The 17057-nt window shown below is 35.1% G+C and overlaps 1 protein-coding gene across 4 annotated transcripts in view; it reads left to right on the top strand.

Moving 5' to 3' along the window:
- The window catches only part of HDX (highly divergent homeobox), a 180311-nt gene that overhangs the window by 48694 nt on the left and 114560 nt on the right, over nt 1-17057 (top strand). For 3 of the 4 annotated variants that reach the window (XM_004064455.5, XM_063703272.1, XM_063703271.1), the window contains one exon: nt 13318-13371. The exons of the other annotated variant lie outside the window; for it this stretch is intronic. In XM_004064455.5, coding sequence (XP_004064503.1) covers nt 13318-13371 — 54 coding nt within the window. The remainder of the gene's footprint in view (nt 1-13317; nt 13372-17057) is intronic. 4 annotated transcript variants of the gene reach the window in all.

Genomic DNA, 17057 nt, shown 5'->3' with positions numbered 1-17057 from the left:
AAGACTCTTCCTTGGATACTATCCTATTGTGGCTGAGCTGTTATCAAAGTTGCAAGACAAAGTCTTCTTTACTCTTCTCTCTTCTCTACTCAAGTGAAGGGAAGGTGTTGCTCCCACAGCTGCAATCTGTACTATCTAGGGTTGGGGGACAGGTGGCACAAGCACTCCCTTGGCTGCCCTGGCTGTTGTCTCACTAGGTCATATGCAGCCCATGTGTACTGGCTGTGAGCCCAGCACAGTACCAGGACTTGCCCAGGAACTGCAATCCTTGTGAGATAGACTGCCTTTCAAGTTTACTTACTACTGCAAAGCACTTTAGCCCTCAATGGTGAGGCTTGCCAAAACTCAAGTTCCTACTGTTGGGATGAGTGATTCCCCTCTGGCTAGTGCTGGTCTAAATACTCCCTCCATGCATGCCAGATGAATTCTGCCCATTGTTCATTTCTGCTCACAGGTCAGCACTGATTTTCAATGCAAAGTCCCGCAATCACTGTACTCTCCTTCCCCTAAGTGCACAGACTTTTTCTCTGCACCACATGGATCCTGCTGGGGTTGGGGGAGGTATGGTGTCGGCTATTAAAGACTGTCTTTCCAATCCTCTTCATTGCCTCTTTCAGTGATGTTAAGTTAAAGCCAAGTACTGTGATTGATAACCTGATTTTTAGTTCTTATGAAGATTTGTGTGTGTGTGTGGATCATTCTTCAGTTTGGTATTCTTGAGCGGAGGACAATTATTCCTTCTAATTGGCCAGTTTGCACTGCCTTTCTCTAATTAGCCAATTTTTGATGAAATTGTCTTTTAGTTGTTGAGTTGTTTGAGTCTGTCGTGTATGCTGAATGAATAGTCCCTTGTCAGATGAAGAGTTTGCAAATATTTCTTCTCATTCAACAGGTTTTCTATCCACTCTATTGTTTCCGTTTCTATGGGGAAGCTGTTTAATTTAGTCCCTTTTATCTATTTTTGTTTTTGTTGCCTTTTCTTTTGAGGTCTTAGCCATAAAATCTTTGTCTACACTAATGGCTTGAAGTATTTCCCCTACGTTTCCTTCCAGTAGTTTTATATTTTTGAGTCTTATGTTTAAGGTTTTATCTTGAGTTGATGTTTGCATATTGTGATATACAGGAGTCTAGTTTCTTCTTCATATGGATATGCAATCTTCCTAGTAGCATTTATTGAAGAAGGCATCATTTCTCTAACACACATTCTTACTCCCTCTGTCCTGTTGCCTTATTCCCTTTGTGGATTTATTTCTGGGTTTTCTATTTTGATCCGTTGCTCTACATGTCTGTTTATATACCAGTACCATGCTATTTGTCCTTGTCATGTATTTTCAAGTCAGGTAATGAGATGCTTTCAGCTGATTTTTTTTTTTTTTTTATAATGAGCTTAAGAGAGCCTTCTGTTTGTGTCTTCTTCAATTTCTTTCATTAGTGTTTTGTAGTTTTCCTTGTAGAATTCTTTTGCCCTTGTGGTTAAATTTATTCCTAGCTATTTTTTGTAGTTATTATAAATTGCATTGCCTTATTGATTTTTTTCTCAGCCAATTTATTATTGGATTATTGAAATGCTACTTATTATAATATGTTGATTTTCTATCCTCCAATTTTACTGAATTTATCTGATTTAAGAATTATTTTGGTGGATTTTCCGGTTTTTCCTAGATAGAAGATCAAGTCATCTACAAAGAGGGAAAATTTGACTTGTTTTCCAATGTTGCTGCCTTTTATTTTTTCTTTTGCCTGATTACTCTGGATGGGACTTCCACTACTATGTTGACTAGGAGAGGTGAAAATAGGCATGCTTATCTTCTTCCAGTTTCCAGAAAAAGACTTTCAGCCTTTATCATTCAGTATGATGTTAGTTGTTGGTTTTCATATTTGTCCTTTGTTATGTTGAGGTACATTCCTTCTGGGCCCACTATGTTGTTTTTCTCATGAAGGGATCCTGAATTTTATCAAACGCTTTTCTGCATCTATTGAGACAACAAGGCTTTTGTCCTTCATTTTGTTGATATGATGTGTCATGTTAATTGATTTGTATGTGTTGAATCATCCTAGCATCCCTGGGAAGAATTCCACTTGATCATTTTGTATTATCTTTTTGATGTACAGTTGAATTCATTCTGCTAGAACTTTCTTGAGGGTTTTTGCATCTGTATTAATCAGGGTAACCGGCTTAAAATATTTGTTTTTTTTTTTTTGCATCCTTGTCTAGTGTTGGTATTAGGGTAATGCTGGCCTTATATAATTAGACAAAATTCCCACCTCTTCAATTTTATTGGAATAGTTTCAGGGGAAATTGTTTTACTTCTTCCTTGTAAGTTTCATAGAATTTGGCAGTGAAGTCATTCAGTCTTGGACTTTTCTCTTCTGGTAGAATTTTTTTTTTGTTACTGATTCAATCTCAGTAATTTTTATTGGTCTCTTCAGGTTTTCTATTTCTTTTTAAATTCAATCTTAATAGGTTGTTTGTGTCCAGAAATGTATCCATTTCCTCTAGGTTTTCTAGTTTGCTAGTGTATAGTTGTTCTTTATAGTCTCTGATGATCTTTTGTATTTCTGTAGTATCAGTTGCAATGTCTATTTTTCATTTCTGATTTTATTTATTTATGTCTTCTTTTTTTCTCTTGGTTAGTCTAGCTTGCAGTTTATCAAATTTGTTTATCTTTTAAGAAAGCAACTTTTCATTTTGTTGATAGTTTATATATTTTTAGTGTCTATTTTGTTTAATTCTGCTCTGATATTTATTATTCCTTTATTTCTATTAATTTTGTGTTTGGTTTGTTGGTGTTTTACTCATTTTTGAAGTTAATTCATTTAATACAATTCTGTCTAGATTTTTCATCTAGGTGTTTATTGCTTTAAACTTTTACATTAGCATTGCTTTTGCTATACCTATATTTGGTGTGCTTTGTTTCAATTTTCATTTGTTTTAATACTTTTTAAAAGTTTTCTCTTTAATTTCTTCCCTCTTTTTCAGAAGCATGTTGTTTAATATCCATGTATTTATAAGTTTTCCAAAGTTCCTCCTGTTACTGATCTCTAGTTTAACTCCACTGTGGTCTAAGAAGATACTCTATATAGTTGTAATTTAAAAAATGGTTGTTGAGATTTGTTTTGTGTCCTAACACGTGGTCTGTACTGGAGAATGTTCCATATGCTGTTGCGAAGAATGTGTATTCTGTAGCCATTTGATTAAATATTCTGTAAATGTGTTTTAAGTCCAATTGATGTAATTTATGGTTTAAATACAGTATTTCTTTGTTAACTTTCTGTTTAGATGATCTGTCTAATGCTGAAAGTGGGGAGTTGAAATTCCTAACTACGCTTGTGTTGGAGTCTCTTCTTTTTTCCCCAATCTAATAATATTTGCATTGTATATCTTGGTGCACTGGTGTTGGGGGCATATATGCTTAGAATTTTTATATCCTTTTGCTGGATTGATCCCTTTATCATTATATAATGACTTTCCTTTTCTCTTTTTATTGTTTTTTACTTAAAGTCTGTTTTATCTAAGTATTGCTACTCCTGCTCTTGTTTTGTTTTCATTTGTATGGAATATTTTTTTCCATCCCTTTACTGTCAGTCTATATGTGCCTTTATAGGTGAGATTGCTTTCTTGTAGGCAGTATATAGTGGAGTGATGGTTTTTTTTGTTGTTGTCCATTTAGCCAGTCTATATATTTTAAGTGGAAAGTTTAATTCATTTATATTCAAAATCATAATTGATATGTGAATATTTATTCCTGTCATTTTACTAGTTGATTTCTGGTGGTTTTTAATAATATCCTTTGTTCCTTCCTTTTTTTTTTATTATACTTTAAGTTTTAGGGTACATGCGCACAACGTGCAGGTTTGTTACATATGTATACATGTGCCATGTTGGTGTTCTGCACCCATTAGCTCATCATTTAACATTAGGTATATCTCCCAATGCTATCCCTCCCCTTCCCCCGACCCCACAACAGGCCCGGTGTGTGATGATCCCCTTCCTGTGTCCATGTGTTCTCATTGTTCAATTCCCACCTGTGAGTGAGAACATGCGGTGTTTGGTTTTTTGTCCTTGTGATAGTTTGCTGAGGATTGTTCCTTCCCTTTACTTTTATTGTTTACAAATGTAATTGATAGTTTTCTGTAATGGTAACATTGGAGTCTTTTCCCTTTCTCATGTGTGTGTTTGCTCTTCTAGTGGGATTTATCCTTCATGTGTTTTCATGATGCTAGTATTGTCTTTCACTTCAACATGTCAGACTCCCTTAAACAATTTCAGGGTGAGTCTAGTGGTGGTGAATTGCAGCTTGTTTGTCTGGGAAATACTTTATTTCGTATTCATTTGTGAAGAATAACTTTACTGAGTATAATATCCTTGGCTTGCAGGGTTGTTTTTCTTTCAGCTCTTTGAAGATACCATTCCACTATCTCCTGGCCTGTAAAGTTTCTACTGAGAAATCTGGTGTTAGTCTGATGTGGGTTTTATAAAGGTGACTAGATACTTTTCTCTTGCTGTTTTCAGAATCTCTCTTTGCCTTTGACTTTTGACAGTTTTACTGTATTATGCCATAGAGAAGACCTTTTAGCATTGTATCTCTTTGTAGATCTCTGAGTTTCCTGCATTTGGATGCATAAATCTCTTGGTAGACTTTTGAAGTTTTCAGTCATTATTTAACTAAATAGGTTTTTTATTGCTTTGACTTTTTTCTTTTTTTGCCTTCTTGGACACAATAACATTAAATATTTGGGCACTTTATGGTATTCTGTGTGTCATGTAGGCTTTATTCATTCTTTTTTATCTTTTGTTTTTTGTCTGACTGGGTTATTTCAAAAGACCTATCTTCCCATTCTGAAATTCATTCTTCTGCTTGGTGTGATCTATTGTTGAAGCTTTGAATATATTTTTTATTTGATTCCATGAATTTTTTAGATTTTTTATTTGATTCCATGAATTTTTCCAGAATTTCTTTTTTAAATGATATCTTTTTAGTAATTTTCTCTTTCATATCCTGAATTGTTTTTCTGATTTCTTTGTATTATTTTTCTGAATTATCTTGTATCTCCCTGAGCTGCTTTATACTCAATATTTTAAATTATTTTTTCTGGTTTTCATTAATTTCTTATTGAATATAATCTGTTGCTGAATAAATATTGTGATCCTTCAGAGGTATCATATTTCCTTGTCTTTTCATGTTATGTATTTTCATTGACATCTGAGCATCTGGTATAACAGTTGCCTCTTCCAATATTTTTAATTTCCTTTTGTAGGGGAGCACTTTTTCCTGAAGATGTATCTATGGTGTTTGTTGTGTGGGGCACTTTGGCTTTCATTCTCGGTGTGTCCATTAGCATAGTCCTTGCATGATTTCCTCACCTGTAAACAGCATCAGTAGTGTCTGTCATTTTCTCAGTGCTTAGGGTGTGATTTTTAGTGAAGACTATGTTGAAGTTTTGCTGGGAACAGAGACATTCAGATGGGCCTCAGTGGCTGTGGCAAGCTGAGTCTGCTTGTCTTTGGGCCCTAGGGCAGTATACTCTGGCACTGGTATTAACAGATACAGGTGTGGTGATTCTTGGGCCTCCAGCCAGCTTCCTCAGGTGCTGGCCATGTCCTGCATGGGTGGGTGAGTCCTTGGGACCCTGAGCAGCAATATGGCCTGAGTGATGACAGCAGCCATGGCAGGACAATCCTCTGTCTCCCACACAGTTCATCCTGCTGTTGACAGTGGCTGTGATGGGCTGGGTGGACCTGTCCTCAGGCACTCAAGAGTAGTGCCAAATGTGGTGGATGGGGCGGGGTAACCTACAGGCACTGACAGTGTGCTCAGGCATTGGGATGGATGAAGTTGAGCCAGGAAGGCCTGTCCTCTAGCCCTCAATGGTGTATGCAGGCACTGGCTGTGGTAGGCTGGAGCATGGTGATTGCCAGGCTTTTACAGAATGCTTGGTGGGGATAGCAGTGGCTGTGCTGCAGCTCTGCTGCTGGGGAGGGTGAGATTGTTTTCAGTGGCAGCATCCTGAACAGGTGGCTGGGTAGCAGGCATCTCAGTCACAGGTGAGAGTTGTAAGTATGGCAGCCTTTTCTCAAGGTGCTATTAAATGTGAGGCAGCCCTGATACTAGAGGCAGAAGGATTACAGCCAATGGCTTGTGCTTCAGCCCTGGTGGTAGCAGTCAGCATCACTGCCCAGATTCATGTGGATGATGACAATTAGGCTTCAGGGATTCGGAGATGCAGGAGCTGTTGGAGAGGCAGGGCAGGAAGCAATCCGGTAGGGACTGGCCTCTCAAAGTGGCATCTTGGTGTAACTGTTTAGGACTTGGTGTGTGGGGGGGGACCTGGTGTGAGCTCCCTCTCTGGAGCAATGCTGTCACCTCATCTTCAAGCAGCTTCCTTTGTTAGTTTCAGGGCCTAAGTGAGTTGAGGCACTTTCCATTGGCTAAGATTGCAGGAATCCATGGTAGAAATGTGTACTACTGGGTGTCACTCGCTTATTCTTTACTTGTATTGGGGAACCTCTCTAGGCTCTTAGCTCCCACTGGCCCAGTAGGCTGCTTTGCTCCTCTCTCTTTCCTTGCCTTAGGTGTTTTGTCACTTCTTTGTTGAATTCCAGCCTTCTCTATTAGGTGATCTATTCAAAGTGTGATTATCTACTTGCTGTTTTGTTTCTTCTTTGTGGAGGAGGTGAATACCAGATGTCTCTAGCCAGCCATCTTGAAGCCCCTGCTCTATGTGGCTACTTTAAAATATCTAGATTTTCTTAAAGTGTCATTCCGGCATCTTCCAGAACCCTTAGCTGCTCTATTATATTCCTCAATTAGTAATCTCTTTCCCCAAGGGTCCATGGGTCTTCAGTCTCTCTGAGGTTTTCATGAGCTTTGTTCACTGCTTCTCACCAATTCCACTATCCTGATATCTGAGATGTGCCACTATTGGCTGTCTGAACTCCAAATTAGGAGATAAAGAGACAAATTCCTCAGGCAGACCCCAGACAGATTAAAATGTTGCAAATTCAGTCCACCTCACACTCTCTTACTCACAGAAGAGACTGGGGATCAGGCCACCACACTTCCCCCAAACTGTGCCCTGCCATACCAGGAAGAGGTGCAACAAGGCAAATAAAAACACTGTGAAATCTCCTACTATTTTGAATGTGACATTTTCTTGATTGTACACTCAATTGGTTGCTGTGAATATGGTTTCAAGAACTAGTATAAAGTTGTTTCAACTAGTCACTAGTTGTTTATTTAATATTTACGTGGGAGGACAAGGATCTATAGCTACCTAGGCCTTCATCTTGCTTACTTCTTTCTGCTGGTTTTTTTTAAATTACAGAATAAATGTATCAGTCCATACAGTGTTAATGCAACAAACAGACATTGTGTTTGATTTATTTTAAAAACCTATCTTTTGGTTCAACATGTAGTCATATGCAAAGAAAAGATACAGAGTTGTGATTCATGGTAACCATTCTATTCCAGCCCAGTAAATATGGGTAGCCTGACAAAAGCAATAAATCTTTTGTTGTTTGATGAACTGATCTCTGAATGTGCATGTAATACACTGCTTCATTTCAACTATATAAATGTATTTAGAATTTAAAGCTAACATTGACAATTTATATTCTGAAATTAGTAAAGAGCTTTTATATTTCCCAAATTTCTTTTTTTTTTTACCTGAGTAGAATTAATATAATATTTTATTTACAATATGCTAGAGAACATAATTTTAGGGGCTCTAGATTTGTGATTGTTTATTCTTTAGTGCCTTTGGATAAGAAGATAAACATTCCACATATTAACTTACATTATTTTATTTTTATCTTCCATTATTTTTAACAGGGAATATCTCAAGAATCAGTAGGATGAATTTGGTTTGTAATGTTACATCTGAGTACCTTTTATAATTTCACTGAAACATCTTAGAATTCTAGTTTCCCTGATTTTAATTTCTTGTAGTTTGTAAAATTTTACTACTATGTATAAAAACAAATTTCATATAGCATTTTGGTTTTCAATTAGATGAACTTGCCAGGCTAATAGTTTTCTAAGCACCAGATTTCTATCACATAATAGAAGAAAAATTCATATGCTTAAAAATATGTTAGTTGTTTATCCAAAAGTTGTAGCATTGAAACTTTAATTTGTAAAGGCATTCTAATTTCTGAAAACTTTTCTGAAGACTTTGTAGAGAGAAAAGAGGAAAATATTTTATATACACCAAGACATATTTTTTTCTTTGCTCCAGAACACATTGTTCTCAATTATAAATAATTTACTCCCCTCCTCCACAGATCCTTACCCCATGCATTAGTCTCGTATATATTGTCACTCTTGGCTTTTTGTTAAATTTCAGCAAATTACAGCTAGTGAATAATAAATGCCCAAGTTAATTCAATTAGTCAATCAGTAAATATTTATTGAGTGCTATCATATGCCCAGCAATGTTCTCTGTGCTGTACACCTCATAGTTGAAAAAAAAATTAGGAAACTCTGCCTATTAAAGCAGAGTGATTGATAGGTTTCTATGCTCAGCTAATACTAAAACAACTGATGGAAAGCTAAAACACTGATTTATGAGTCTCTTACTGCTGAATTCTTTTGAGAGATCTGGTTATTTCTTGATTGCTTCATTTAATCAAATACCATTTAACAAAATGTTAAGTAATCAAATACTCCATTTTCCTGGCTCACATAAAATGCAGTATATATCAGATAGTAGCTTTTCTAGCCTCATAAGTTGGTCTCAGATTTTTAAAATAGGATGTACAGCATATACATAGAATAGTCTTTACAACATATTTTTGAAATCAAATGAATGTTTTAAACATATAATCTCTGTGTGACTATATAAAATAATTAGAATAAATTTTTAAAACTTGGTATTTTGCTCTTGACAATCTAATAATCTAGCAGAAACATTAAAGCAGATTCATATGTGGGGTCTAAACTGTGTAAAATAAAACAGCAAAAATTCCTTTAAGAATACCTAAATTATCTATAAAACTTAACTACTTGCATGCCTTCTTATGAATGTACAACCATGTACAGTAATGAAGACATATCATATATAATTGATATCTTGATATGTAGAGTCTATTTAAAGTATAAGTATGATTTTACATGAGACTGGCAAGTGTGTTATAGTTGAATTCACGAACCTTAAGTATACATTTGATGTGACTCTAGTATACATCTAAATAAGTGCATTATTTTTGTTGTGTATCCACTCTTAGCCATGAGATGCAGATTTCCAACAGTAAGTACACTTTCTTTCATTTACTTTTAAAGTTGCAATTCTCCGTTAGCTCCAGCAGACCAGGCACTCTGGGAAGCAGTTAGCCATAACAGGACTATTTCCATTATCTCCAGACTATTTAGTTCTCTTCTATCTTATACATAAGGCCTTTCTTCAGTAGTGTGCCTTATATTTCTCTTCTTAATTCTTACCTCCTTACCCTGGTTCCAAGCCTGAATTACTTCTCTTCCAAACTATTATAATAGTTTTTGTACTTCTTTAATTTACTGTACACACATAGATATCTAAGATTTGTACTGTATAAAAATACATTTCTGATCATACCATACGTCTGTTTGAATGCCTTCAATGGCTACCTATTTTCTACAGAATTAGATATAAATGCACCTTGCCATTCATGATCTCCACACAGGGACCTTAACTCCCCTTTCTAGTTCTAGTTGAACTGACCATTCCCCAAATACATCCTGTCTTTTTATTCCACCGTGCTCATGCCATTCTTTTTTTTCCCCTAAAAGGCTGATGTTTTTTATTTCTGTTAGAGTTCTACACATCTTTTAAAATTAAGCTATCAATTCACAGGTAGATGTAATTTTGTCATATTTTGAGCTCTTGTTGCACTTTATTTATTGTACCTCCCTTGTGACATTTAACAGTTTTCTTTGTAGTAAAGACATTCATGTACCTGTCTTATCTCTTACTCTCAAGCAATAGTTCTTGCTGCCCAGGAAATTATCTTTTACTGATCTTTTATTTCCTGTAGCACTCTAAAACAGCACCACATATAGAAGAAATACCTGACTGGAAAGTTATATATACTTATTTCAGTAATGTTCGATTTTGTCAAAAGTTTTTGAAGTTCTTTCACAATTGCTTTAGGAGCTGGCGGAACTTTTTTAAATGCTTCAGTAGTGACAAATAATTCTCATTTGAGGGAACATTTGATTTTAAAAAATAGCCAGAATTTATTCTAAGCCACATTTAGTGACTAATATGAAAGTTCAATTGGGGCTGTTTTATTTTCAGTTAAAATAAAAGGAGTGCAATGAGACAAAATCTCTGAGTGAGGCATGAACTGACAATTCTAAAAGGAAAGTTCCCAAAATGCTTTGAATAATGTCAACATCATTGTAATGAGTTTATAACACTCCAAATTTTCTACTTGGAAATGTACAGCACTCTTTTGGATGTGTATGTTCTAATATATTTGTTAAATCAGTCTCATCTCGTTGAAGATTTATTTCATAGTTTTCCAAACCAGTCTGTTTAAAATGAGTTTGGAATTGAAATATCATTTAAGTGAGATGTGTATTACCCTTCTAATTTGAATATTGCATTTCATAGCTTTTGGTGAATGAGAAATATACCATCAATATTTCACCAAATAAAGCTTCCCAAATTTGAGGAAAGACATTTATTCAAAAAAGCCTACAAATTCAATTACTCTGACCAGCTGTTCCTGAGTTCTACCAGAAGTGTAATGAACTGAACAATGGATTTGAAGTAAACATGAGAGATTAGTTAAATATAACATTTGAGTATCATGTAACTGCTGACGCAGAATTATAAAACAAAAAAGTGAAACTTCTTCCAAAATCAGATGGAATTTATAATATTTGCATACTATGTGCTTATAGGAGTTTTGTATTTTCTTCCTTACACACAATTGACTTAAACAGAAAACCACATTTTATATTTCTCAAATGTATAGTCAGTGTTTATACAAATTCTATTACAATGTTTGTTGTATCATCTTTATCATTTCATATGTAATATTTTAGCAGTTACTGGTTTAAAGTTTTGTTTTGTTTGTAATTCATTTGGTTTATCATATATTTTCTAGAAATTCTCTATGGTCAATTTTGAATTATTTTACTAATGGAAAAGAATATGTGAACAGATAATCGAAAACACTTGGTATCTATATTTTTTCTAGATTATATTATATTATTTAAGCAGATGTATTTCCCTCACTGAGGCTAACAGTGAATTTTCAAACCCTAACACACATTGGTGGGATAAAAAGAAAAAATACATTTTGAATAATTTTTAAGAATAAATTTCTTATCACCTTCAGTTCATCATTAAAAAATCAATTATTCACACCTTCTCATTAACCCCTAGCATTCCAGTTAATTGTCATTTTACTGTAATAGTATTTTATCTTGAATAAAAATATTTTTTTATTTTTCCTTAAAAGTATTATTTGGAGTTTATATCATGTTTAGCTTATTCCTTGCATTTTGGCATGCTTGTAACTCAAAGTAAAATGGCAGGTCTGATGGCCAGGAATAGTAACAGCTTACCTGAAGTTTGAATAACTGAGAATATTAATTTACTATTCACATTGATCATCACTCCTTGTCAATAGGCATAATACTATTTAGGTCATTACTGCTTATAATTTATGAAAAACATTAAATATTTTATTGAATGCCTTGTTCTCACTTCAATGACCTGCTGAGACTGATTTGCCTTGTCAGTCTCTCAGGAGGTATCTGTTTGGAAGGGAAGGAAAGAGCAAGTGACAGGTACACCCCAATTCTTGTGTGTCCTATGATAAAGCATAGTTAAGTCCAGACTAACCTGAACCACAGCTAACAGACTACTTTTGTCTTTGTAAATGCTCCCTAAAATCCCACTAGAGTAGCATCTGTCTACCTGTGTAGCAATGCTGAGGTAATAAGGTGTTACTGGCCGTTTGTCTTAGTGGTTTCTACCTAAAAAAGGACTACCATACTGTTGAATAGGATTTGTAGGAAGATTATTTCAATTTCGGGTGTGAGTACTTAGGTAGATGAGAATGTATTGAACTTGAGTATATCCATAACTACCACAATACCCTGCCCCATTAGTAAAGGTCAACATATTTCACCATTTCTGGGAAATTATCAGAAAGTATTTGCTCAAGTATAAAATACTTGTATAATATGCAAGAAATATCTCCTCAAGATTGCAACATTGCTAAACTTTACTACCAAAACTAGACACTGGGACATAATTCAAAAAAACAAATTTTATCAAACACATTTTTATCTAGAGAGGTTTGATGTATATATAATAATGATTAAAGGTTTACTTTTTCTTTTTCAATCATACATTATTTATGCAAAGAGAATATTTCATTAAACAAATGGGCTTATTAAAATACACAATTCACCATTTTGCAAGAAAGAGTATAGGGCATAGTGAATAGACTTCTATTGAGGCCACTATTTGGAGAAGCATTGTTTCAGTCATTTATACTGTAGGTCTAAGATTTGTATTAAGAAAACACATGTAGCAATAAATCCATTAGTCAGTGCTGAGTGTACAAAGTAAATAGAGGTAATGTGTTTAAGTAGTTTATAATGCACATCATTCATTATGAAGTCATCTCTTGCTTTGTGGTAAAGCCCTATTTAAAATGTGACTACAGTAGTCCTCCCTTATCTATGGTTTTGTTTTTCATGGTTACGGTAACTTGCAGTGCAGTACAATAAGATATTTCGAGAAAAGCCACATTCACATAACTTTTATTACAGTATTTTGTCGTAACTGTTTTATTTTATTATTATGTTCATTTTTTAACTAATTTATAATTCAACTTTTTCATAAGCATGTATGTATAAGAATAAATATAGTATATATAGAGTTCGGTACTCTCTGCAGTTTCAGACATCCACTGGGTGTCTCAGAGCATATTATCTGTGGATACGGGGGCCTACTGTATTCTATACTTCTTGTAACTTCTTCACTTCAAAAAGCATTGAATTTTTATTATAACAATTGTATTATCTATAGATTTTAAAACTTGCAACAGAGTCCCAACAATCGTAGGGCCCCCAACAACGCCTTAGAACCTTTTTTTTTGAATTCCCAGAAGTCTGCACCACTTCTCAATTTTTTTCACCAAAAAAGACCCCTTAAAATCTGTTGAGTTCAATAAGGAAACAACATTTTATACGTGGGGAATATGTTCTGAATGCAGATTTATCTTGAAATAGTGTGTGAAATCTTTGGTGTTGATCAACATTCCAAGTACTGTCAATAAATAGCTTACTGAGATTCCATTTATTGTTTTCACAGATTTCAGGAAACCTTACTGTGCCTTGGATTACAGGGTGTTCTAGAAAAAGAGCAGTAAGTAATCTTTCATTTAAAGCAGCAAATGGGTTTCCCCTTGTGCTGTTAGTAAAAATTGCATTGAGAAAATTGCCATATTTGTAAAGCTGGCAAAACTGAACCTTGATAGGACTACATTGTCTCAAAGGACATATTTCAAGATCATAATATTTACATGTACTGCAAATGTAATCTTAATTATAATGTAGTACTCAGCACACCATATAATCCATGGGCAGTTTTCTCAGTTTTAAAAGTGACTCCAAAATAATTCATAAAATATGATTTTTCTACATCTAATCAACCCAATTAATTTGATCAATTGAATTATAATTTATATAAAATATCTCAATCAGTACTGCATAATTTAATTTACTATTTTCTTTTAGTGCAAGTCAGTATTTAGAAATGATGAGTAATTAAGGTTTACCAATCTTATTTTGTGCTCTAGATTTCTGATACAACTGTTGTAATTTTTAAAATGTCAGTATAACAGAACTTCAGTAAAATTGTGCTTCCTCAAAGAATCTCATTCATTTTTGTGTGTAAGACCAATAAATCTGCATTTTGGCAAATATCCCAGGAGATTTTGATGTGACTGGTCCCTATATAGGAAAACATTAAGAGGCTTTAATCATAAAAGATACATGAATCGACTTTTAGAAAGACAAATAATCCAAAGCAATCCTAAGCAAAAAGAACAAAACAGGAGATATCACATTGCCTGACTTCAAACTATGCTATGAGGCTACAGCAATGAACAGAGCATGGTACTGATACTAAAACAGACACATAGACCAGTAGAACAGAATAAAGCACCCAGAAATAAAGCTGCACACCTTACAACTGTCTAATCTTTGACAAAATCAACAGAAATAATAAATAGGGAAAGGACTCCTCATTCGATAAATGACACTGGAATAACTAGCTAGCCATGTGCAGAAGAATGATACTGGACCCCTACCTCTCATATGAAAATTAACTCAAGATGGATTAAATATTTAAATGTAAGACTGAAAACTGTAAAAACCCTAGAGGAAAACCTAGGGAATACCCTGCTCAACATTGGCTTTGGCAGAGAATTTATGGCTAACTCACCAAAAACAATCACGACAAAACCAAAAATAGATAAATAGGACCTAATTAAACTCGAGCTTCTGCACAACAAAAAAAAATTATGAACAGCATAAAAAGACAACCTACAGAATGGGAGAGAATATTTGTAAAATATGCATCTGACAAAGGTCTAACAGCCAGAATCTACAAGGAACTTAAACAAATCAACAAGCTAAAAATCAGTCTAAATAAAAATGGGCAAAAGACATGAACAGGCACTTTTCAAAAGAAGGTATACAAGAGGCCAAGAAACATGAAAAAAACATTGAACATCACTAGTCATCAGAGAAATGCAAATCAAAACCACAATGAGATACCATCTCTCACCAGTCAGAATAGCAATAATTAAAAAGGCAAAACAAAAAAACAAAACAAAAGAAAAAACCAGAACTGATTCTCCTCAGTCTATGGAGAAAATAAAATACACTGTTGCTGGGAATGCAAACTAGTTCAGCTACTGTGGAAAGCAGCTTGGAGATTTCTCAAAGAACTTAAAATATAACTACCATTTGACCCAGCAATGCCTCTACTGGGTATATACCCAAAGGAAAATAATTCATTCTATCATAAAGGCACATGCAGCCATATATTCATTACAGTGCTATTCACAATAGCAAGGTCATAAAATCAACCTAAATGCACATCAACAGTGAAGTATATGTGGTACACATACACCATGAAATACTATGCAGTCATAAAAATGAATAAAATCATGTCCTTTGCAGCAACATAGATGCAGCTGGAGGCTATTTTCCTAAATGACCTAATGCCAGAACAGAAAACCAAATACCGCATGGTCTCACATTTAAGTGGGAACTAAACATTGAATACACATGATCACAAAGATAAGAACAACAGACACTGGGACTCACTAGATGTGGGAGGGAGGGAGGGGGTGTGGGCTGAAGAACCACCTGTTGGGTACTATACTTATGGTCTGGATGTGGGATCATTGGGACCTGAAGCCTCACCATTATGCAATTTACTCATGCACATGTACACTTTAACCTATAATAAGAGTTGAAATTAGAAAAATAAGTAAATAAAAAGAAAGATAACCCAAGTTATTTTATAATGGATAGGATACATAAAAAATGAAGCTAGGACGTCAGTATTGGCCAAGATTGTCTAATTCCTTTATCCATTTTCTTCCCCAAAAAGTAGAACTATAAACTGTGAAAATAATGTAAGAGGCCACCAAAGGAGAATTCTGAAAGGATGAAAGAATAAAGTGACACATTAGGGACTCCAGGAATTAGAGGAACTACAGGGTGTCTTGGTCCCCCACTTAACATTAAAAGGGGATTCAAGCCGGGAACCTCATGTCTCCCACCTTAGCAATACAAGAAAGCTTTGGTAGGCTCATTCCCCATCCCCCATCTGCCACCAGTTGGAGCAGGAATCTCAAGAACAACATGAAGTGAGCCTGGCAACTCTGACAAAGAAGATTAACTGGAAGTTTTGCTGACAATAAGCAGTCAGGAGAACTACTCTCTGTTCCTGCTAGACCAGGACATTCTCTCCCTCATCAGAAGACACCAGGCAGTAATATCAAGGAAGATATTGACACAAAAAGTAGCTTAGTCTCTTGACTCCTGGAAGCAAGATAATTACTTCCTCTACCTAGAGATAAAAGTGGCTTATTGGCAACAGGAAGAGGGACCAAGCCACAATGGGCAACTAGTCTAAAAAGTGTGCTATGTATTCCTGAAGGATGGAGATTCCATTTTCCACCGAAGGACACTAGTTTGTTGGGCAACACCAATGGGGGTAGGTATCTGCTCACATGTGCCTGGTCTAGATCAGCTCCTTCTGTCCTCTTAGGTGGCACCAGTAGGGATTACTGGAAGCTCTAGTGGAACTAGGTAAATCAAGCAGATGAAAATAACACCACAGAAGTTATGAAAGTTGAACTATTATTGGAACCATAGCCAATAAAAGTAGGCCAGGACTTGCATGTTAAACATAACCCGGTGACTGCCTGCAAAATTTTTTTAAAAAGCCAAGCATGATTGTGTGTGCCTGTAGTCCCAGCTACTTGGGAGGCTGAGGTGGGAGGATTGCTTGAGCCCAGTAGTTCAAGTCCAGACTGGGCAACATATCAAGGTCCTGTCTCTTAAAAAAAAAGTCTCCTAAGGTAGTGACCAAAGTAGACTGGAAACAATTCAAGATTGCTCCTTGAATTAAATTATTACCTTTATTACTATATAATGTTTGCCTTTGTCTCTTTTTACAGCTTTTTACTGAAGTCTGTTTTATCCAATATAGATATAGTTACTCATACTTGCTATTGGTTTCTATTTGCATGGAATATCATTTTCCATCCTTTAACTTTCATTCTATGCATATCTCTACAGGTGAGGTGAATTTATGTAGACAGCATATAGTTGGATAAATATATATGCATCTAATACTGGAGGACCCACATAGAACAATTATTACTAGATCTAAAAGGATAGATAGACTGTAATACAGTAAATGTTGAGAACTACAATGCCTCACTCTCAGTATTGGACAGATAATCTAGAAAGAAAATTAACAACAACAACAACAAAAACACACAATGCATTTAAACTGCACCATGGACA

The sequence above is a fragment of the Gorilla gorilla genome, chromosome X (assembly GCF_029281585.2).
Source record: "Gorilla gorilla gorilla isolate KB3781 chromosome X, NHGRI_mGorGor1-v2.1_pri, whole genome shotgun sequence".
NCBI lineage: Eukaryota > Metazoa > Chordata > Mammalia > Primates > Hominidae > Gorilla > Gorilla gorilla.
The sequence above is the reverse complement of the archived record's forward strand: the minus strand, read 5'-3'. Positions and strand labels throughout refer to the sequence as shown.